At 43.7% G+C, this 22,938-nt stretch overlaps 2 protein-coding genes across 4 annotated transcripts in view; one reads left to right on the top strand and one right to left on the bottom strand.

Moving 5' to 3' along the window:
* LOC116463086 (SAM and SH3 domain-containing protein 1) overlaps positions 1-5,169 on the top strand; it is a 212,348-nt gene extending 207,179 nt beyond the window's left edge. For 2 of the 3 annotated variants that reach the window (XM_032146047.2, XM_032146045.2), the window contains exon 20: positions 1,430-5,169. In XM_032146047.2, coding sequence (XP_032001938.1) covers positions 1,430-1,693 — 264 coding nt within the window. In that variant the 3' untranslated portion in view covers positions 1,694-5,169. The remainder of the gene's footprint in view (positions 1-1,429) is intronic. The other variant, XM_032146046.2, reaches the window with a different exon arrangement.
* A 16,866-nt stretch (positions 5,170-22,035) lies between these two features.
* LOC116463087 (small nuclear ribonucleoprotein E-like) lies at positions 22,036-22,320 on the bottom strand. Its single transcript, XM_032754141.2, has one exon. It carries the CDS (start codon positions 22,318-22,320, stop codon positions 22,036-22,038), a length of 285 nt encoding a protein of 94 aa, XP_032610032.1.
* Between the last annotated feature and the right edge of the window lie 618 nt (positions 22,321-22,938).

Below are 22,938 nucleotides of genomic sequence, written 5' to 3'. Positions count from 1 at the left end.
CCTGTTACTTTAAAAAAAAAAAAAAATGATATTATCAATACAGTAGTCTCCCCGTATCCATGAGGGATACGGTCCAAGACCTCCAAGTGGATCTCTTGAAAGCTTGCTGAGTACCAAACCCTGTATATATTATACACAAATTTCTTTTTCCTTCACAATTTCATGGATAGAAGATTCGTTTTCACCATAGATCTTAGGAACCTCAACATACAATTTTTTTTCTTTTCTTATTAAGTCAAGAACTCTCACCTTTTTACTTAAAGGAAGCACTTAATGGCTTCTCTTTGCCATGTCCAAATGGCCAGCATCATTACTCTTGTACTTGGGGGCCATTATAAGGTCAAATAAGAGTGACTTGAATGCAAGTACTGCAGTACTGCAACAGTTGATCTGATGACTACGGGCTACTAAGTGACTGCGGGACTGGTAGTGTAGACAGTATGGATTTGTTAGGCAAAGGGATGATTGTCAGGTGGGACAGAGCTGGGTGGTGTGAGATTTCTTCAGACTACTCAGAATGGCATGCAATACAAGACTTATGAATTGTTTATTTCTGGAATTTCCCATTTAATATTTTCAGGCTGTAGAAAGCAAAACCGTGGATAAGGGGGGGGTGGCTATTGTATTTCAAAGTATTCTAGTAGGTCAATCTACTCCAGTAGTGAGTCTCATAGTTAAAACATTTAGATTTTTCCAACCTTTTATTTTAAATAATGTAATGAAGAACATCCTTGTTAATAAATCTTTGTAGACTTTAAAGGTTGATTTCTGAGTATATATTCCTGGAAGAGGAAATATATACCATCATCAAAACTGTACAAAATCCCAAAGATTTTCACACTCGTTAGCAAATCACCTTTCTGAAAGGTGCAGGCCCTTTATATACCCAGTAGTCAAGGTTAAACACCCATTTCCCTGTTCCAGCCAACCCTTGATATTATTGTATTTTAAATTCTTCATAACTGTATTGACTAAATATATAATTTTCTGGTTGTTAACATAGATTCAAAATACAGTGGAAAGTCTCCTTTATAAAAAACCCTACCCACTGAGTGCCACTTTTCACACGATCACCCAGATTTGTCCCTTCAAACTACCTTAGGGCTCTTGTCAAGAGCATATCCACAGTGAAACAAAATAGCAGAATATGTAAATGCTTATAGTTTGGAGACCTGGACACATAAATGGGATTTGACCTCATTCCAAACACCTTCGAGAACCTTGTGGAACACTTCCTTAAAGATTTGTTTCATCTTAGAGAAGAATTTTTCCTGCTAGTCTTGATCTCTGACACTCATTGCATTGTCACTTTCTGATAATAGTCTAGCAATGCAGTATTTCAGTGCTGTTCCTTTTAGACATACGCAAAGTAGTCCTCTTTGACACAGGGAGCGTTTCTATCATCATATCGCTTTCTTAATTTATCCAGATTCCAAGTGGTGGACTCACAGAAATCTGCCGAAAGCCCGTCTCTCCTGGATGCATTTCGTCTCTGTCAGATTGGCTCATTTCCATCGGTCTGCCCATGTATGCCAGCACCCTCTCCACCGCGGGCTTCAGCACACTGAGCCAAGTGCCTTCTCTGTCCCACACTTGCCTTCAGGAGGCCGGCATCACAGAGGAGAGACACATAAGAAAGCTCCTATCTGCAGCCAGACTCTTCAAACTGCCGCCAGGCCCTGAGGCCATGTAGCCAGGCCCGGAATGGGCCTCTCTGGACAAGAGCCACCCTTTCACTGTGCATATGATGCTGATGCAATTCCTCCATCTCTGGACGTGCAGACCAGATCCAGAAGAAAGGCCTGGCGTGTGCCCAAACAGCGTGAAACCTTGGCACAGGACTGAGGATCCTCTCCTCCAGAAAAGCCCCCTCGAGGAAATTAGTGCAGTTCTCTTTGACCTCCAAAGACAAGACAAGCACTTATTTTTATTTTCAGAAGACGAACCAAGATGCCAACTGGCTGCGAATGCTCTGTCTCCAGTCTGTCTCTGTGTACTGGTAGAGGCTGGGAGGAGTAGGGGGCAGCCTGTTCCATTTCTGATGGTGCCCTTGCCCTTCTGTCTATCATCTTGCAGGATGCCCAAGGGCCAGACGGGCTTAGCTAGGCCAAAGTAACAGACTCAAAAGTTATTGTACATTACTGACCACGCTCATTTGTTCAAAAATTAGAACATCTGGCTGCACCAGGAAAAAGAAAAAAAAAAAGTCCCGTTCTTCTTTAGATAAACAAGAGACATTTTCATAATTGCTTTCTAGCAATCAGCTTTTATTTGCCTTAATATAAGCTTTTAAGCAGTTATCTAACTAGCGTCCACAACCCTGTAACCATAGTTCCACATCTTCAGCTTAGGCGGACATCTAACCTCTCTGGGAGGTTTTCAGCAAAAGTGGGCTTTTCTAATCGTCTCATTGTAACATGGCTTATTTTGTAGAGGTATTCATCAGCCACATACTTCATGTTGGTTTTCGGTTTTTAAGCTAACTACAAATCTAGTGAAAAGCTATCTGAAATTCACAAAGATATCGTGTGTGTGTGCGTGCGTGCGTGTGCGTGTGTGTCTGTATTCATAGTAAGTGCTTTTGGTTTTAACCAGTTTAGGATCGTTACTGTGTGGGTCGTCGCACTGCAGTATTGACTTGGAATCCTGACCATGTCCATCCCAAAATTCAGTCCTCAGTTAATGGATCGTCTTTACAAAAGGTCACTGTGAGGTTGCATATTTCAGAAAGATGTCCTTAAAAAGGGAAGTCATGTATAAGATGTTTTCTAAAAGTCTTCTCAGTATTACAACTAATACTATTATCCTTCTTTTTTTATTTAGATAATTCTTTTAATTTAAACAAAGGTTCAGTATGGAGCCAGACAAACCACATTAGCCATGTTTTAAGTATTTGCTACTTTAAATTGTTTTACAACTGATTTCAGTACATTCTATCCTCTTTATTTATTTTTTTTGAAATGGAGTTTCACTCTTGTCACCCAGACTGGAGTGCAATGGCACGATCTTGGCTCACTGCAACCTCAGTCTCCCAGGTTCAAGTGATTCTCCTGCCTTAGCCTCCCGAGTAGCTGGGATTATAGGCACCCACCACCACGCCCAGCTAATTTTTGTATTATTAGTAGAGATGGGGTTTCACCATGTTGGCCAGGCTGGTCTCAAACTCCTGACCTCAGGTGGTCCACCCGCCTCATCCTCCCAAAGTGCTGGGATTACAGGTGTCAGCCACCGCACCTGGCCTCTATCCTCTTTTAGTCTGGTGTCTGGTTTTCTAGCAAACAAACAGTAAATTTAAACAAGTAAACTATTATGGTTTCCATTGCTTACAAAATGATTTTCCTTTACATTCTTATCATGAACACTATTATAAGCATCAAATGCAATCATCTAAAATATAAAGGGCAATCATTTATAATAGAAACACCTTGACCTCAAGCCCTTGATTGAAAGTTTTATAATATTTCATCTACTTATTAAAACAAGTAATTTCCCTTGGGTTGGAGGGGAAGTGATTTCATAAATTAGAAAGCCATCTTTAGCATATCGCTTATGTCTGGATCCATGTTTCTGAGGAAAAAGACATTCTCAGGTGATGTATTTTTTTCATGCATTAGTGTGCATTTTTAAAAAATAATGCATGTTTCTTTAATAATTTTCATCTTCTATAAGATGCCATGTGAAGAAGTTGTGGAAATGTAGAATAAAAAGCTAAAGCTGCCAAATTTCTATTGAACTCTTAAAAACAACAGCTCATGTTTGTCCTCTGGGGTTGTGGCCTAGCCTATTTGCAATGTAATGAAGCTGCAGGGTTCTTGTATAGCTAAAGCGTTCAATGCTTTTCACTTGCTGTGGTGGATGTGGGTGCTGTAGACAGGCTTCTTCTCTTCCTGCTCTCAAAATACCTCGGCTTGACATTCGGACAGATCCTGTCATTGTTTAAGCTGAGCAAAAAACCACACAAAATTTGTGTAAGAGATAACAAAGGAGAGAGAGAAATCTCATGTGAATTTCCAAGTTGTTTTAATTTGTTCTCCATGAAGGATTTTCATTTAAGTGAAAGTCGCAGCAGAAGAGGGAACTTTCTGGAGTTTTTGAGAATGCCAAACCATATTTTTATCACACTTCTTTGGAAATCAATGCCTTTGCATAGAAAATCAAATTCAGGGATCACAAAGAACTTTCAGTGGGAATGTCTGGTCTGAGGGGTCTGAGGTTGTTTTTACTTTATTGTGTTGTTTAAATATTTTAAAAATATCTTTAGTGTTTGTTTGGTCTTTTTTTTTTTCTTTAAACATTTAATTTGGTCTGAGAAAAGCTGAATGTTTGGGTGTGACGTTTGACTGAGGTGGATTGGGGCTGCCTGTGGACATTAGTGAACAGGTGGTAGGCTTCAGCAATATCCAGTTTTAATCAGTTGCATTTGGTACAGAATTTTGAGTAATGGTGAAAATTGTTGTCTTTGGAAAGCACAAAAGAAACCTGGAAAGGCAGTTCGGCTCAGGTAGCTACACATAACATTGTGTATGATTTTCACTTCAAAGCTGTCTGGAAGGAAATGCAGTCAGCTCCAACTAGTACTATTTATGTACCCAGATAACTAAGATATTGTTTCATGGCCTTGCCTTAGTCAGAGGCCCTTTTCTCTGTCCTGAACCCCCAGGTATGGGTGAAATTGGAAATTACTAATCTATTGGAAATCAGTTCCTGACATAGTAAAGTTTGCTTTCATAACTGCAGCAAAAAAGGTCAACTTGCCAAGCCACCGCTGCCATGTGTGTACTGTATTATTTTCAGAAAAAAATATAATAGTCTGAGTCCAAGTTATCTTGATTTAAAATTGATAGAGAAAAGAAACTGTCGAGCAAGTTATATAACAACTAACAACATTGCACTTTCTGTATATGAAATCAATATTTAAATAACTTATTTTTCTCCATTGCTGTTGTTAAAAACATTGTAAGTAGCTGTAATATACCAGTACCAATATGTTCTTGCAATTGCTTCAGCCCAAGAAAGCTGTGTATTGTTTTAAAAATTGTAAAAATTATTGTGATGATTCATTTAGCATAAAGAGAGGTGGACAGAAGGGTTTTCCTATGTATCAAAACTTGTCTATAATTATGTCATCTATGTACCTAGAAAAAAAGTAAATAAATTTCTTCAGTTGAATATGCCTCTTTTGTTGTTTCTTGGGTATTTTAAAGATGAATGGAGTAGAAATGAAAAGGAATTTATAAAGTGGTCAAATAATGAAATATACTAGGAAAATTGTAGTTGTCTGCAATTCTGCCATCACCAGAACTCACCCTCTCACATCCACCCAGATTCCCTTTGCCACTTTATAGCTTTATTTTCAGATATGCATAATCGACTCATATAGCAGCACCTTAGACCAGCAACATATTTTTTGGAAGTCATCTTGAGTCTAAGATCATCATTTTCAAGTGAAGAATCTGAGTCCACATGGATAATTGACTTGCTCAATATTATATAGCTAAATGACACCACCACCCATATCTTCTACTGAGAAAGAGAGAAAAAAGTCTAGATCTGGATAGTCTAGAAATTAATCAATTTGACAATAACAGGTTTTTAATTTCAGTGTACCACAATAGATACAAAGACACATTTTAAATAGGGAGAAGAGGGTGTTTGTTTGTAATAAAAAATTTTGAGGTAATGTATGCATTTGAGAAACTATTAAATCAACACATTGAAAAGCTAGCAGAAGGCAAGAAATAACTAAAATCAGAGCAGAACTGAAGGAAATAGAGACACAAAAAACCCTTCAAAAAATTAATTAATGAATCCAGGAGCTGGTTTTTTGAAAAGATCAACAAAATTGATAGACCGTTAGCAAGACTAATAAGAAAAGAGAGAAGAATCAAATAGATGCAATAAAAAATGATAAAGGGGATATCACCACTGATCCCACAGAAATACAAACTACCATCAGAGAATACTACAAACAGCTCTACACAAATAAACTAGAAAATCTAGAAGAAATGGATACATTCCTCGACACATACACCCTCCCAAGACTAAACCAAGAAGAAGCTGAATCTCTGAATAGACCAATAACAGGCTCTGGAATTGTGGCAATAATCAATAGCTTACCAAGCAAAAAAAGTCCAGGACCAGATGGATTCATAGACGAGTTCTACCAGAGGTACAAGGAGGAGCTGGTACCATTCCTTCTGAAACTATTCCAATCAATAGAAAAAGAGGGAATCCTCCCTAACTCATTTTATGAGGCCAGCATCATCCTGATACCAAAGCCTGTCAGAGACACAACCAAAAAAGAGAGTTTTAGACCAATTATCCTTGATGAACATTGATGCAAAAACCCTCAATAAAATACTGGCAAACCAAATCCAGCAGCACATCAAAAAGCTTATCCACCATGATCAAGTGGGTTTCATCCCTGGGATGCAAGGCTGGTTCAACATACGCAAATCAATAAATGTAATCCAACATATAAACAGAACCAAAGACAAAAACCACGATTATCTCAATAGATGCAGAAAAGGCCTTTGACAAAATTCAACAACCCTTCATGCTAAAAACTCTCAATAAATTAGGTATTGATGGGACGTATCTCAAAATAATAAGAGCTATCTACGACAAACCCACAACCAATATCATACTGAATGGGCAAAAACTGGAAGCGTTCCTTTTGAAAAAGAGCACGAGACAGGGATGCCCTCTCTCACCACTCCTATTCAACATAGTGTTGGAAGTTCTGGCCAGGGCAATCAGGCAGGAGAAGGAAATAAAGGGTATTCAGTTAGGAAAAGAAGAAGTCAAATTGTCCCTGTTTGCAGATGACATGATTGTATATCTAGAAAACCCCACTGTCTCAGCCCAAAATCTCCTTAAGCTGATAAGCAACTTCAGCAAAGTCTCAGGATACAAAACCAATGTACAAAAATCACAAGCATTCTTACACACCAATAACAGACAAACAGAGAGCCAAATCATGAGTGAACTCCCATTCACAATTGCTTCAAAGAGAATAAAATACCTAAGAATCCAACTTACAAGGGATGTGAAGGACCTCTTCAAGGAGAACTACAAACCACTGCTCAATGAAATAAAAGAGGATACAAACACATGGAAGAACATTCCATGCTCATGGGTTGGAAGAATCAATATCGTGAAAATGGCCATACTGCCCAAGGTAATTTATAGATTCAATGCCATCCCCATCAAGCTACCAATGACTTTCTTCACAGAATTGGAAAAAACTACTTTAAAGTTCATATGGAACCAAAAAAGAACCCACATCGCCAAGTCAGTCCTAAGCCAAAAGAACAAAGCCGGAGGCATCATGCTACCTGACTTCAAACTATACTACAAAGCTACAGTAACCAAAACAGCATGGTACTGGTACCAAAATAGAGACATAGATCAATGGAACAGAACAGAGCCCTCAGAAATAATGCTGCATATCTAAAACCATCTGATCTTAGACAAACCTGACAAAAACAAGCAATGAGGAAAGGATTCCCTATTTAATAAATGGTGCTGGGAAAACTGGCTAGCCATATGTAGAAAGCTGAAACTGGATCCCTTCCTTACACCTTATATAAAAATTAATTCAAGATAGATTAAAGACTTACATGTTAGACCTAAAACCATAAAAACCCTAGAAGAAAACCTAGGCATTACCATTCAGGACACAGGCATGGGCAAGGACTTCATGTCTAAAACACCAAAAGCAATGGCAACAAAAGCCAAAATTGACAAATGGGATCTAATTAAACTAAACAGCTTCTGCACAGCAAAAGAAACTGTCATCAGAGTGAACAGGCAACCTATAAAATGGGAGAAAATTTTTGCAACCTACTCATCTGACAAAGGGCTAATATCCAGAATCTACAATGAACTCAAACAAATTTACAAGAAAAAAACAAACAACCCCATCAAAAAGTGGGCAAAGGTCATGAACAGACATTTCTCAAAAGAAGACATTTATGCAGCCAAACAACACATGAAAAAATGCTCATCATCACTGGCCATCAGAGAAATGCAAATCAAAACCACAATGAGATACCATCTCACACCAGTTAGAATGGCCATCATTAAAAAGTCAGGAAACAACAGGTGCTGGAGAGGATGTGGAGAAACAGGAACACTTTTACACCGTTGGTGGGACTGTAAACTAGTTCATCCATTGTGGAAGTCAGTGTGGCGATTCCTCAGGGATCTAGAACTAGAAATACCATTTGACCCAGCCATCCCATTACTGGGTATATACTCAAAGGATTATAAATCACACATGCACACGTATGTTTATTGGGGCACTATTCACAATAGCAAAGACTTGGAACCAACCCAAATGTCCAACAACGATAGACTGGATTAAGAAAATGTGGCACATATATACACCATGGAATACTATGCAGCCATAAGAAATGATGAGTTCATGTCCTTTGTAGGGACATGGATGAAACTGGAAACCATCATTCTCAGTAAACTATCACAAGGACAAAAAACCAAACACTGCCTGTTCTCACTCATAGGTGAGAATTGAACAATGAGAACACATGGACACAGGAAGGGAAACATCACACACCAGGGACTGTTGTAGTGTGGGGGGAGCGGGGAGGGATAGCATTAGGAGATACATCTAATGCTAAATGACGAGTTAATGGGTGCAGCACACGAACATGGCACATGCATACATATGTAACAAACCTGCATGTTGTGCACATGTACCCTAAAACTTAAAGTATAATAATAAAATTTAAAGAAAACTGCAAAAAAAAAAAAAATTACCCTCTCCTTCCCCCTAGCCATCTCATTCCTCACTACAGGCGAGCTGCTACAACCAGTGTTGGTCCATCTTTTCAGAGAAACTCTTCTGTATTTATAAATATAATTGCATATGTATTTCTCCATACAGAAATGACAGCAGATTTTTCATGCTATTCACCATACTTTTAAATTAATACATCTTGGAAGTCCTCCCATGTCAACATTCTCCCATTTCCTTAAAGGCTGTATAGTATTCTATTATGCAGGTTTAACCAGTACTCTATGAAAGTGCAACCTTCTGGTGTTATAGAAGAAAAAACTATTGTGGATATCCCTATACCCATATCACTTAGCATATGGAATTGCTGTATTAAAGTTATGTGTGTGTTTTAAATTTTGATAGAATAAGGTGGGTTTCATTGAAGCTTAATGTAGGTTTCACTTTTTTTTTTTTTTTTTCTTTCCTTGAGGTGGAATTTTGCTCGTTGCCCAGGCTGGAATGCAATGGCATGATCTCAGCTCACCGCAACCTCCGCCTCCCGGGTTCAAGCAATCCTCCTGCCTCAGCCTCCTGAGCAGCTGGTATTACAGGCATGCACCACCACACCCAGCTAATTTTTTTTTTTTTTTTTTGTATTTTTAGTAGAGACGGGGTTTCTCCGTGTTGGTCAGGCTGGTCTCGAACTCCTGACCTCAGGTGATCCGCCTGCCTTGGCCTCCCAAAGTGCTGGGATTACAGGCATGAGCCACCGTGCCTGGCCCACTTTTAAATCATCTTACTCCCAACTCCTCCAGTCCATTTTGTGAACGGGGATATTTCATGTCTCCTAGGAGTGGGTGTTCACCTGACTGCTGCATCATTTTAAAGAACTAACCATAAACCTCAAATCTTCCCAATCCCCTGCTAACTCCTAAGATTTAATAGTTCAAAGAAGATGCTCTTTTTCTCATGACTTCTAGGAAACCCTTGCCAGAGTCTTGGTGTTTCCTGTAATCTCTCTTCGTATGTAGATACCTATGATGCATTCACTTATAAAGAACATTAAGTTGATTAGGGAAAGAAGAAAAGAGAAGGGGTTGGTTGTCACTGTTCAACCACACAATTAGTTTTGGAACCCTTAGAATTGTGGCTGTCTTTACTCTTAGCTATGAGGACCCTCTCAGAGCAAACTATGTACACTGTACTTCCTAGAACTTAGAGTGAGTGTGAGTGTGTCTGTGTCTGTGAGAGAGAGAGAAAGGGAGGAGGGAGAGAGGAAGAGAAGATGAATGCTCATTCAGGTCTAGGTCTGGACCACTCATCAGAGAACCATGGGAACCATTATTTGGAAATATTCCAATTTCCAATACAGCACCCCTCCCACATGACCTCAGAGAAGAATGCTCTGAAAACGGTATTAGCTGTCACCTGCACACTGTAACAAAAACGCCGGAAGACCCCAACCAAACTGAGTTTGAGTTCAATCTGGAAGGATCCCAGGGTATTTGTGTGAGAGCCACGGCAGTTAAGACTAATCTGGTTGGATTTTACTACCATCCCCCTTCATCCTCAATGGACTTTCCCCAAAACTTGGGTAATGAATACGGTTGGAACCATAAGAGAGATGTGTACAAAGGGCTGTGGGAACTCGAGGGAGGATGGATTCAGCCTGGGGAGAGAGAGGGCCAGAGGAGGTGGTTCTGTGGATAACAGTGTGCCATGTTCTAAACATCAGACTTGATTAGAAATACAAAAGTCTTGGAAATAACAAGAAAATAATTAACTAATATCCTCTGTGTCTCCAAACTCCTGATCCACCTGGCCCTCAGCCTGACTGAGTCTCTTCCCACTTCATAGAACAATGGAAATCATCCACTGGGACTCACTTGCGAACTCCCCGGCATCCTCTTCTCGTCTTTCCTCATGGCTCCTGCCATGACCAAGGAGGTGTTTCTCCATTCATCTAACCCTACCTGAGCTCAGGATGCTGTCCTGGGACTCCCAGCCCCTCATTCACTCCCTCGCTTCTCTGTACCTTCCCCTGGAACATGCTTGCGGCAGGTGGTGCTGTGCTCTTCAGGCCAGCCCGTAGTCCTCTATTTTGATATTTGCACTCTCCCTTGGGGAAGACTGCACTCTCCACATCTCAAGTTGTTCCTGGCACCACTTTCCCACCATGTGCCCCCATCCTCCTCCAAGCAGAGCACAACGCATGCCAGGCTAGAACAGTGTTCACCATTCTTTCCTTTGAAAAACTCTCTCTCAAACTCACATTTTCCTTGCCTAGATAATCCTGTCTCTTGCTTTTCACAGCCAAATATCTTGAATGATGTTTCTGTCCATTGTCTCTTCTTCCTTATCCTCCATATATTCCTCAGCCCACTGCTCCCTGGATGCAACTAAGGCCACAGACGGAGGCAACATTGCTAAATCCAGTGCGGCCTCCCCAGCTTCCACTTCCTTGTCTTCCCTGCAGCATTGCATGCGGCTGCCCTTTGCTCCCACCTCTCATTCTTGATCTTCCCCGCTCCCCTCTTGCCCTCTACCATCTCAACAGCCACTGCCTCTCAGCACCCTTGGCAGCCTCTTTCTCTGACCACCCTTTGAATGTTCAGGGTCCTCAGACTTCCATTCCAGGGCCTCTTCTCGCCCTTGGTGATCTCTCTGTGGATGACTTTTCATCTCCAAGAGTTAGCTTAGAGTAAAAGGAGCAATCCCAGAAATTTGTCACTTAAGAAGAAATGTAGCGCTTCTATCTAAGAGGATGCTGATTACAGTGAGAACAACCCTCGTGGTAAGATGCTGCCCCAGCTATTTGCTTGTTAGACTAGCCATGCATCCTCAAGCACCAGCTCAATTTTGGTCATTGTTGCAGTGTCCCTGAGCTGGGTTTAGTATCTGGTCTCCAGAATAATTCCAAACAAGAAAAACCAGAGGCTGTATTCTGCTGTGCAGGCAACATATTATTCTATAATTTCTGGTATTCGGGACCACCTTCTAGTGTTGGGGAATCAGTTCTATAGTTTCCGTGGCACTGGAAAGTTGCCACCCGAAATGTCCTCTAGACCTTTACTGGTCAGTCCAAGTATGCAACACAAATTGTCCTCCAATGGGTAGAAAGCAAGGAAAGGGTGGTGAGATCAGCTATTTACTGGGCAAATCACTATACTGAGTGCCTGAGGCAATTTATACACTTTATTCATTCAATGAACACTAAGTGGACATTTATTCTCAACCCTGTTTGACCAGTGTAGAGTCCATGAGCACAGGGACTTTGCTTTGTTTATTTTTTCAATCCCAGTACCTGGTACAGTTCCTGACCCATGAGGAGCTGAAAAAATAAATATTGAATACCAAGGTTCAGAGAAGCTAAGACATTGTTTCACACTGACATAGCCAGTAACAGGACTGATATTTGAACACAAATCCATCTGACTCTAGAACCCATGTTCTTTATAGGCTGATAATTATCTCCAGCAACAACTCTCCCCTGAACCTCCTGAATGTTGCACATTCACTTCTCTCTCTTCACAAACAGATGTCTTAAACTTATCAACCGTCCCAAATGAAATGTCTGGCCCCCCTTGCAGATCTCTGCCCGACCCATGTCAATTTCCCCTCTCTTAATAACAGCTTCCAGTTACTTCCTTCAGACTTAAACATCCTTTACTTCTTTTTCCTTTCACATTCTGCATTCAACCTGTTAGGAAATCCTGTGGGCTCTGCTTTCAAAGTCTCTCCAGAATCTATTCCTCACCGTCTCCACTACTACCAAACCAGCCCAAGCCACAGCCACCACCCTTGCCTCGATGTTCACTATGGTTTCCTGCTTTTCCTGCCCCCATCTCCGCCCACCCTTGTGATCTAGCTCATACAGTAGCCTGGGTGACCTTGTTAAGGGCTGAACACTTGAATCACCCCCAAATTCGTATGTTGAAGCCCCAACCTCCAGTGTGACGGTATTTGGAGGTGGGGCCTGTGGGAGATTATTAGATTTGGATGAGGTCACACAGGTGGAGCGCGTGATGGGATTAGTGCCCTTATGGGAAGAGGAAGAAGACACCAGGCATTGCTTCCTCTCTTTACCATGTGAAGACACAGCGGGCAGGTGGCCAGCCGTGTGCAAGCCAGAAAGAGGACCCTCACCGGACTTTCTTTTGTTTTTTGTTTTTTGTTGTTGCTTTTGAGATGGAGGCCTTTTTGATTTCTTTTTCTTTCTTTTTTTTTTTTTTTTGAGATGGAGTCTCACTCTGTTGCCAGGCTAGAGTGCAATGGTGCGATCTTGGCACACTGCAATCTCCACCTCCTGGGTTCAAGCGATTTTCCTGCCTCAGCCTCCCAAGTAGCTGGGACTACAGGCACGTGCCACCACACCCGGCTAATTATTGTATTTTTAGTAGACATGGGGTTTCACTATATTGGCCAGGCTGGTCTTGAACTCCTGACCTAGTGATCTGCCTGCCTCAGCCTCCCAAACTGCTGGGGTTACAGGGTGAGTCACAGCGCCCACCCTCCTCACCGGACTTTCTTGGACTTTCTAGCCTCCAGAGCTGTGAGGAAATGTTTGCTGTGTAAGTTACCCAGTCTATGGCATTTTGTTATGTATGGCAGCCCGAGCAGTCTAAGACAGACCCTGTGAAAACATCAGGCAGATCGTGCCGCTCCTCTGCTCAAAACCTCCAATGGCCCTGTTTCTTTCAGAGTCAAGGGTAAATCCTTTGCAGTGGCCCAGCAGGTTCTGTGTAACCACCTCTTGTGACCTCCTAGCCTCCCCAGCCATCGCTACTCTTCAGCCACTCTGATTTAGCCACACAGGCTTTCTCCTTGGTCTGCAAGTTTATCGGACCGCTCTCCTCTCGGGCCTCTGCAGGCTTCCCTCCGCCTGGAAGGCTCTTCTTCAGAAAGACCCTATGGTTTTCTCATGCCCTTCTCCTACAGGTCTTTGCTCAAAGGACACTTTTCAGAGTCCTGGCCTGACTCCGTCATCTGAAACTGCCCCTCCTTCAGCCTTTCCCTGGGCGACCACTCTCAAGTCGCACACCTGTGCCAGTTTCCACCTGGCGTTCATTCTCACCTTCTAACACACTGTGTCATCTTTAGGTTGATTGCTTAGTACCTTTCTCCCTTGCTACAATTTAAGATCCAGGAATGCACAGGTTTGCTCCCTAGTGAACCTGAACCCTCTCCACTTGACACGTGGTATTTGCTGAATGAAAGACTATCCCAGAATGACTAGCCCTTGGATCCTAAATGCGAAAGCTGAAAAGGCTCTATTTTAACGCTCTTCTTTCCTAGGTTAGGAGACGGAGACCCAGAGGAGTGACACGAGGGGCTGAGGTCCATACGCGGATGGCTAGTGACAGGGAAAATAGACAAAGAGGCGGCTCCTCTCTGCCCATCCAAGGCTTAAATTTGATCCACAGATTATTACCTTAAACCTGCTGGAGTGACCAGTTCTCACGACTGGAAGTTGTGGAAATGACTAAGAAGGGTGGTTTTGTGCACGTGGAGCTCATCACCGAAATCCACACGGAGTTTCCCTACTATTCATGTCGGGTCACCTTCACATGTGCAGGTGCTAAATGTATCCATGCTCACATTGTGCACTACCAGGAATAGAAACATCTAATTTATTGTGTGTGGAAAACACAAAAATTCTTTCATAAAGAGAAAAACATACAATTTTGGATTTCTTATGGATTTCCAAGTCAAAAAACAGTGGCTTAGAAAGAAATCAGGGCCCAGAGCCGGTTTCAGGTTTCGGCCTCCGTCTTGCCGAGCAAGCCGTTGCTGCAGTGCGTGGCCGCCAGAGGGCACTGCTTCGCCAGGCTGGAGGCCGGGCCGGCCCGCCTGGAGGCGTGGGTGGGAGGGGCCGGAGCCCCCGGGAGGAGCGCGTCCACGCCGCGCTGTGCGGAGCGGAGAGGCAGCCCCGAAACCGAGTGCGGCGGCAGCAGGGCCGGCAGGACCGCCACGACTCACCAAGTGAGCAGCGAGACCTGGAGTCCTGTAACCAAAACACCTATTAAAACTCCCGTGAGTGATGATGGGTGACCGATGGAACTCCTGGCTGCCTTCATGACCGGAGCTGGATGGCCGCCTCGGTGTCCTGCACCTGCTGGGGTGCAGCGTCCACGTGTCTGTGTGTGCGCAGGCGCCCTCTTGCCTACTGCGGGAGCAAGCTGGCGGAAGCCGAATTAGGTCACTCCAAGGCCCTAAACTTTAGATGTCAAGCAATGGTGAGGGAACACCAGCCGCATTTTTTGTCTGACCATTTATTTGCTCATGGCCCAGAATAGCCCAGCAGTATAAGAGCAGCGGCCATCACTCAGTCCTGATGTGCAGTGTACGTACACACGCCTGAGAGCAGTTACCCTTCACAGGATGCCTGTGCACTGAACACCGAGATCCCCACTTAATAGCTGAAGGAACTGCAGCCACGGAGGTCGCAGAGAGAAGAGATGAGATTTGACCTTGGGTTATTTTATTCTGATGCCCTTTGGCTTAACAACTACTGAATAATTCTCTGGTTCTCAGCAGAACCCGTGAGAGATATATAATTCGAGATTTTTTGCATGGAATTGGCTTAATTGCGAGGTGTGATGAGGCAAGTCTGAAATCCATAGGGCAGGCTGATCATCAGGAAGGACAGGCTGGAACTCACGGACACCAGCTGACGCTGCTGTCCACCATGACATTTCTCCTTCATCAAGGACGCCTCAGCTTTGCTTCGAAGGCCTCCTGATGCATTGAATCAGGCCCATCTAGATTGTCTAGGACAAGGGTCCCCAGCCCCTGGGCCACAGACTGGTACCAGTCCATGGCCTGTTAGGATCTGATTGCCTATCAGATCAGTGGCATTGGATTCTCACAGGAGCGCAAACCCTACTGTGAACTACACATGCGAGGGATCATGCTCCTTATGAGAATCTAATGCCTGATGATCTGTCGCTGCCTCCCATCACCCCCAGAAGGGACCATCTAGTTGCAGGAAGACAAGCTCAGGGCTCCCACTGATTCTACATTATGGTGAGTATGTAATAATAATAGAAAGATGCACAATAAATGAAATGTGCTTGAATCATCCTGAAACCATCCCACCGCACCCCGCCCCATCTATGGCAAAATTTTCTTGCATGGAACTGGTGACTGGTGCCAAAACGGCTGGGGACTGCTGGTCTAGGATACTCTCCCTTACTTAAAGTCACAGCTGATTTGGGGCTTTAATCTCATCTACAAAATACCTTCATAGAAACACCTAAGTTTGTGTTTCATTGAATAACTGGGGAGAGTAGAACACCATTATACCTGGGAAGCTTTGCAAAGGAGGCTGCCTGAGACCTACTGCAGACCAATTGAATCTGAACTTCAGGGAATGAAGTCTGGACATTCATGAGTTTTTGCAAGTTCCACAGGTTATTCTAATGCGTAGTAAGGGTTAAAAACTATGAGTATCTTCAGTGAAGTGTTCCTGGGGCCTTGAAATTTACATTGAGCCACCAGCACTTTGTCTACTGTGCTGGGGTCACAGGAGAAAAGACAGTGCCCAGCCTGAAGGCAGTGTGCTCTGGAGTTGTGCTTGCTCTGTGACCCCAGGCAGGTCCTTTCACTGCTCAGCCTCATTGTCATTATTTGTGCAAATAGCGGGTGCCAGGAAAAGCCTGCCTGCCCCACTGACCTTTCTCTAAAAGCCACCCCTCTGCTGTCTGATGGCAGAATCTCTGCTTTGTTTGGGCTCATTATTTCCAGTCTCAGGGCATGAATCGTAATTGGCTCAAACCAGTCACAGCAACGTCGGCCCCTCCCTCCCGAGCCCCTTTTGCCAGCTTCCCTTGCAGCCAGCAGTGGCCACAGGACCCAATTGTATCCAATGAGGCACAGGCGAAGGGTGATATTTCCCTCACTCATAGAAGACTCTCCTGCCACCTCCCAGGCAGCAGTAAGATGAGGGTGGGGCAGCAGCCACATGGACCACATCAATAACACAAACCCACCCACCAGGGAGGAAAATCAGAAACTAGACATAGTTTGGGTCCTTGATGCCACTTTGGAGCCAGGGAACCGTTTTCCTCCTGCAGTTATAAAGTATTTGCAAGAATGCCCTGATTGGCAGTAGCCAAGGCACGGAAAGGGAGAGAAAGATTCTGTAGCTGTCTCATTTCAGAGCTTTGGAATGTGTGGCGCTAACAGGGATTTTGGAAAGGGACGATTCAGAACTCAGTGATCTAGCTGAACGTGGATTCCCCTGGCTCTAGTGCCTCTTCATAGAGAAAAACCTCTTATTTAGCACAGGCTCCTTCAGTAAATAACAATTCATCCTGAAAGGAGCATTCAAGGCCTTCCATGGTGCAGCCATGCCCCATCCCAACCAGATGTGCCCTGTCCTCTCAATGTCTCCTGAATATCGCATGGTGACTCCTATTTCATCTGTGCTTGAATTTTCTTCCCATCCTAGAGTCCTCCCCACATTCTTCTTTCTCTGTCTGTCTGAATTTTACCATCTGAAGTCAAGCCTCCTTCAGCAAGAGTCAAGAAACTCCAGTCAACACCACCCCTTCCTGACAGCCCTGAACGTCCTTAGCTAAGGCATCGGATCTCAGAATCACAGAAGATCCCGGAGGAGGGGGGCCCATCCAGCAGTTTAAACCTGCAAAGCATCTCATTTCTTCCTTTGCCTTTTCCTAAACCATCCATTCCTAACAAATCAATGTAAAACCACATTTGAAAGTGACACAGATTGGCTGAAATTCTGTTGGAGGACATGTTGCTATCTCTCATACATGCTCCTGTTTAATTAAATACGTCATTAGTCTAAAGGTCCTGTAATAGAGGTAAGAGAATGCTGACAGCTTCCAGTTTGTCCCATCTCTGAAAACAACTAACCTCTTTGATCTGCTTGACCAACAATGTCCCCAGGTAATTAGTGACTACTTGCCTTAAAAGGGAGTCACTGGGAGGGTCCCCTGAAACTGCACAGGGGTGACTGGGTGTCCACCTAGGCGGAGAACTGGCAGGTCTTTTTCATTTGGCAGCTTCTTCAAGTCCTGCTTAGCCAGGCTGGTTAGAGTTCACACTCTAAGCTCAGAAAGGGCTCAAGCTCCCCCCACCGTGGGAACTGTGGTCAGAACTCAGCAAAGCCATGCAGGGGAAGTCAGGGACTTTGCGCTGGTCCTGGCCTCTCCCCTCCCTTCCATCGTAGCCTGGATACCATCTGTCTCATGCAGCTGCCTGGGAGGGCAGACCTGGGAATGTCTTCCTCAGGAAGACAAGGCCTCTCTCTCTGAAGACCATGTAGGCACTGGGACAGGCCCAGGACAGCTGAGGCAGGCTGGAGGCTGACCTGTCCCACTTCTTGACAGGTGGAGGGATAGGGTTTGGCGTTTCCACACCAAGGTCATTAGGACACATCAGAAGATGGGACCTCACTGTCCCTTTGTCCTCTGGAATAGCTCTTCTGAGATTCATTTCACCCACTTCCCCACTGGCTAATTCCAGTCCTCTTCTAGCTCAATAAGCCTCCTCTTGGCTTCTATCCCATGTGCCAAGGTGAAAATCTATTTCAAGGGATTGTTTTAGAAGCAGTGGGTATTGGCAGGAGTGTAATTAGTTCAACTATTGTGGAAGACACTGTGGCAATTCCTCAAAGATCTAGAGGCAGAAACACCATTTGACCAAGCAATCCCATTACTGAGCATATACCCAAAGGAATATACATCATTCTGTTATAAAGATACATGCATGTGTATGTTCATGGCAGCACTATTCACAATAGAAAAGATATGGAATCAACCCAATGCTCATCAATGATAGACTGAGTAAAGAAAATACGACACATGTACACCATGGAATACTATGCAGCCATAAAAAGGAATGACATCATGTCCTTTGCAGGGACATGGATGGAGTTGAAAACTATTATCATCCTCAGCAAACTAACGCAGGAACAGAAAACCAAACACCACATGTTCTCGCTTAAAAGTGGGAGCTGAATGATGAGAATACATGGACACATGGTGGGGAGGAACACACACTGAGGCCCGTCAGAGTGGGGAATGGGGGGAGGGAGAGCACCAGGAAGAATAACTAATGGACGCTGGGCTTAATACCGAGGTGAAGGGCGACCTGTGCAGGAAACAAGCATGACACACATTTACCTGTGTAACAAAACTGCACATCCTGCACATGTACCCCTGAACTTAAAAGGTGAAGAAAAAAAAAAAAGAAGCAGTGGGTAATGGTAGGTTTGGAGGAAAGGTGGGTAAAGAGGGAGACATTCTAAGTTGCCCCAGATCTGGGACCTGAAGCTTGGACCAAAAACAAGTTATCCTTTCTCTTGGTTTGAGTTCGTCTCTGCAGAATGGTTCACTACCTCTGCAAGGGCCCCAGTGGCTGCCAGAGTCCACCTAGGGACCAGAAGAAGGCTCCACATGAGACGGCTGCAGCTCTTGCAATACCCTGCAGTGATTTGCAGAGCAGATTCAGTGCTGGACACAGAGACAGTGTGTGCGTTTCTTCCGTCTTCCTAGGGGAGCTTTCCACAAGTTTTACAAGGGCCCTTTCAGCTGTGGTCTAAATTCAGGGCCTTGGCACCACCCCAGGGAGGAAGCTCATTTACTTTGGCACCTAGGTACTTCCTAGTTAGTCCCAGATCCAAACGTATGGAATTGGGCTTTGCTGAGGCCCGTGGTAGTATTTCTCTGCGCTGTCAGGACAGATGGAGACTGTGGTGGCCCCAGCCATTGGGGACCTCCCATTCTCCCTCCCTAGGGTTCCTCCCCTGCTGGCTTTGAGGTTTAAGGGAGTAGCCCACAAAAGAACGTTTGATGAGGGGTTCATGCTGATCGGATCATGGAGGATGTTACAAATACTTAAATTTTCCTTGCAGATATTTTTCCCCTCCAAAATTGGAGAAAATGCATAGCGTTCCTTGTGGGAATCTTTTCAAAAGGTATGTAAAGAATGATTTTCACAAACCAAGAAATCAAACTTTTTCTTCAGGCACAGCCAGATGAGGCCAAATATATGCCCAATGGTGGAAAACTGGATGGACTGGTTTCTATCATAACACTCTAAAAATGTACAAATTGGACAATTAATTTACTCTCATATTTGGCAGAGAAAAGAGAGGTGGCGTTGCTAGCACCCGTTACTTTCCCAAAGCTGCTCTCAGAAATGTGAAAACTACTTGGTTGCCATGCAGGTGGCCACTTGTGCTAGCGTCCAGGTTATCAACTCAAGCTTCCCTCCCCTATTTTTCCACCCAGAAAAAACAATGGGTGGTCATGGAGAAGACATGTAAGAGGCTGTCCCTCCATCAACCTTAGTGGAAAGATCTCCACATTTCACCCAAACGCTGAGCCCTGCGATCTCTCTCGGCCTGATTTCCCCAGGGAGCAGAATGCTAAGCCACACTGGCCTTGGCCCTGCTTCTAGCACTTGCTAAACCATGCGGGCAGAGGCTGTGCTGAGTGCCGTCTCAGAGGTCTGAGCTTCTGTCACGGTTTCCTTCATTCATCGCCAGATACGAACTCACTCACTTCTAAGGGATGGCAACCAGAATTTGTCTTCAAATTTAGTTGCTTTATGGAATTTTATAGACTGTTTTATCCTTATTTTTGACTTCTTGGTGTTTTTATTGACTTTGGCAGGGAGTGGGGCTGGACAAAAAGGTGTCTTGGAAGTGAGAGGCGGTGGAAACTGAGTGCTTTCTCCAGGGTGATGACAGGTCATTCTGTGTCTCCTTTCTTTCTTCCTGGCTAAATATTTGTTGGTTATGTTTCTGTACAAGATAAAATTCCTAAAAAGGAAAATAACTCAAAGTTTAGACAGGGTTTCATTTTAATATTAAAGCATTTTGCATGTCATCTTTTTAAAAAGCAGAGTCCTTATTTAATGGGAGGAATGGGCCCTCCTAGCTCTCTGCTTCCACAGCCCCGGGATAGACTTTGCCGCCTGTGGAGTCATCACACCACACTGTCATTACTGCCCACATCGATGTTCTCCTCCCTGGACTGAGCTCCCAGGGAGCGAGAATGGGCATGCTGCATCATTTCTACCCCACCAACCAGCGCAGCGCCTCCTCCGTGCCAGGGCTCCACAGGTATTTGTTGGATGAAGAGTACACAACAAGAAAGTTAACGCCAGCACCTTTTTTTTTTTTCCTTTTCCAGGAGGCTACCCCAAAGGAGAGTGGAATTGAGCAAAAAAGGAATGTGCAGCCTGGGGACTTCAGGTCTGTGCTCCAGCCTGTGCCTGCCAGCCTTGGCCACTCTGCCCTCACTTCTAGTTCTGTCTTCTGGGACGTTGCTTTACAAGCTGTGCAACACAGTGAAGGAAGTCAGCCATGTCTTTATCCTCACCAGTGGTCAGTGGGTCAGTTATCCTGCCCAGCACCACCCATGCAAATGCACAAGCATTTCCTCTTTGACTGACTCACTTGGCGAAGGCGTGGGCAGAACCACACGACCCTTCCACCAAGAATTATGAAGTACACGATTGTGTTTTCATGTGAGCGAGCATTGTGAAGCCAGGAACCTTCCTCTTCCTCACATTTCAGACCACATGCATTTGTGTTTTGTTTGCTTCCTCATGCAGGAGGCAGCAATTATGGCAGGGGAGAGACAAGAGGAGTGGCAGAGGCCTTTCAGTGGGTCATCTAGAGAGGCATCTAAAGGTGCCTCTGTTCCAGAACAGTATTTGATGCATATAAAGGACATAGAAATGGCTGACACTTGTGTTTAGGTAATTAGTTTCCCTGGTGCGAACCTCAAAAATACCAGCCTGATATGTGGTGAAATCTTGGTCAACCTCTTTGCTAATGCTGGAACTGCCTCTTGCACAGAGATTCTTAACTCAGGGGTCCACAAACGTGAATAGAAGAATTTTATCATTTTTTTTTTCCTTCCAACTAACTTCTGACTGCAATTTAGCATTTTCTTTAATTCTGAATGTAAGCAACAATTGCCAGTATTAGCACTATCTGTTACATCACCCATACAAATCACAGGTTTTTCTTTCTTTCCTTTCTTTTCTTTCTTTCTTTCCTCCCTCTTTCTCTTCCTTCCTTTCTTTCTTTCTTCTTTCCTTCTTTCTTTCCTCCTTTCTTCCTTTCCTTCTTTCTCTTTCTTCTTTCTTTCTTTCCTTCTTTCTTTCTTTTCAATTCAAACAATCCTACAGCATTTATTGTCATCTTGTAATGATAAAAGGGTAATCAAAACAATGTGAATAAATGTTCATATCGGATCAAGGATATCTAAAAAACAAAGTGTATCTTTCTCAACAATTTCTCACTTAATTGATCATCTCAAGTTGGAGACACTTTGTAGCAGAGTAATAGTATCTCCTTTTAGCATGATCCGACCCAGTTGTTTTCTTGACTTTGTTTTAGAATGAATCTCTTCTGCATCATCTAATACAAGGTTCTTACGCTCATCAAAACCAATGATAAAGCTTCCTGTCCACAGATTCACTTGCTCATAGACCCACACCTGAATCCAGGGTCTATTTTGTAAGTATCTGAAGATGAGGTTGATGGGCTGCACCATAACCTTCTGCACTTTCTGGCCCTGGCCGTGGTACACCATGGTGGAATCCCACAGAAAGCACACTGACCCACACGCTACCTCAGCCAGCAACTTCTGGAATAAAGAACCGAAAATGGGCTGGGCATGGTGGCTCACACCTGTAATCTCAGCACTATGGGAGGCCGAGGCAGGCAGATGACTTGAGGCCAGGAGTTCGAGACCTGCCTGGCCAACATGGCAAAACCCCTTCTCTACTAAAATACAAAAAATAGCTGGTTGTGATGGTTCATGCCTGTAATCCCAGCTACACAGCTACTTGAGAGGCTGAGATGGGAGGATAGTTTGAACCTAGGAGGCAGAGTCTGCAGTGAGCTGAGATCACGCCATGGCACTCCAACCTGAGCAACAGAGTGAGACTCTGTCTCAAAAATAAATAAATAAACCGGAAGCGGAAGTGTTCAAAACACAGAAATTTTCATATCATTTCAGAGTGGCTACAGATAGCTCATGATGTTATTTGTACTTGTCACTACTTAGAAATGATGTAGCTATTGAACCCACTGCTAGATCTTGGTTTTTAGTGTGGTAATAAAGAAGCACTTGTGTATTACAGTTCTCCAGAGGGGGTAAAAAAATCTGTGTGTGTATATATACATATATATATGTGTATATATATAT

This window comes from Hylobates moloch, unplaced genomic scaffold (genome assembly GCF_009828535.3).
Source record: "Hylobates moloch isolate HMO894 unplaced genomic scaffold, HMol_V3 SCAFFOLD_27, whole genome shotgun sequence".
Classification (NCBI taxonomy): Eukaryota; Metazoa; Chordata; class Mammalia; order Primates; family Hylobatidae; genus Hylobates; species Hylobates moloch.
The sequence above is the reverse complement of the archived record's forward strand: the minus strand, read 5'-3'. Positions and strand labels throughout refer to the sequence as shown.

Bases quoted from the DNA above. Each gene is read 5' to 3' on its own strand.
- LOC116463087 (XM_032754141.2), bottom strand. From the start codon at position 22,320: ATGGTGTACCACGGCCAGGGCCAGAAAGTGCAGAAGGTTATGGTGCAG.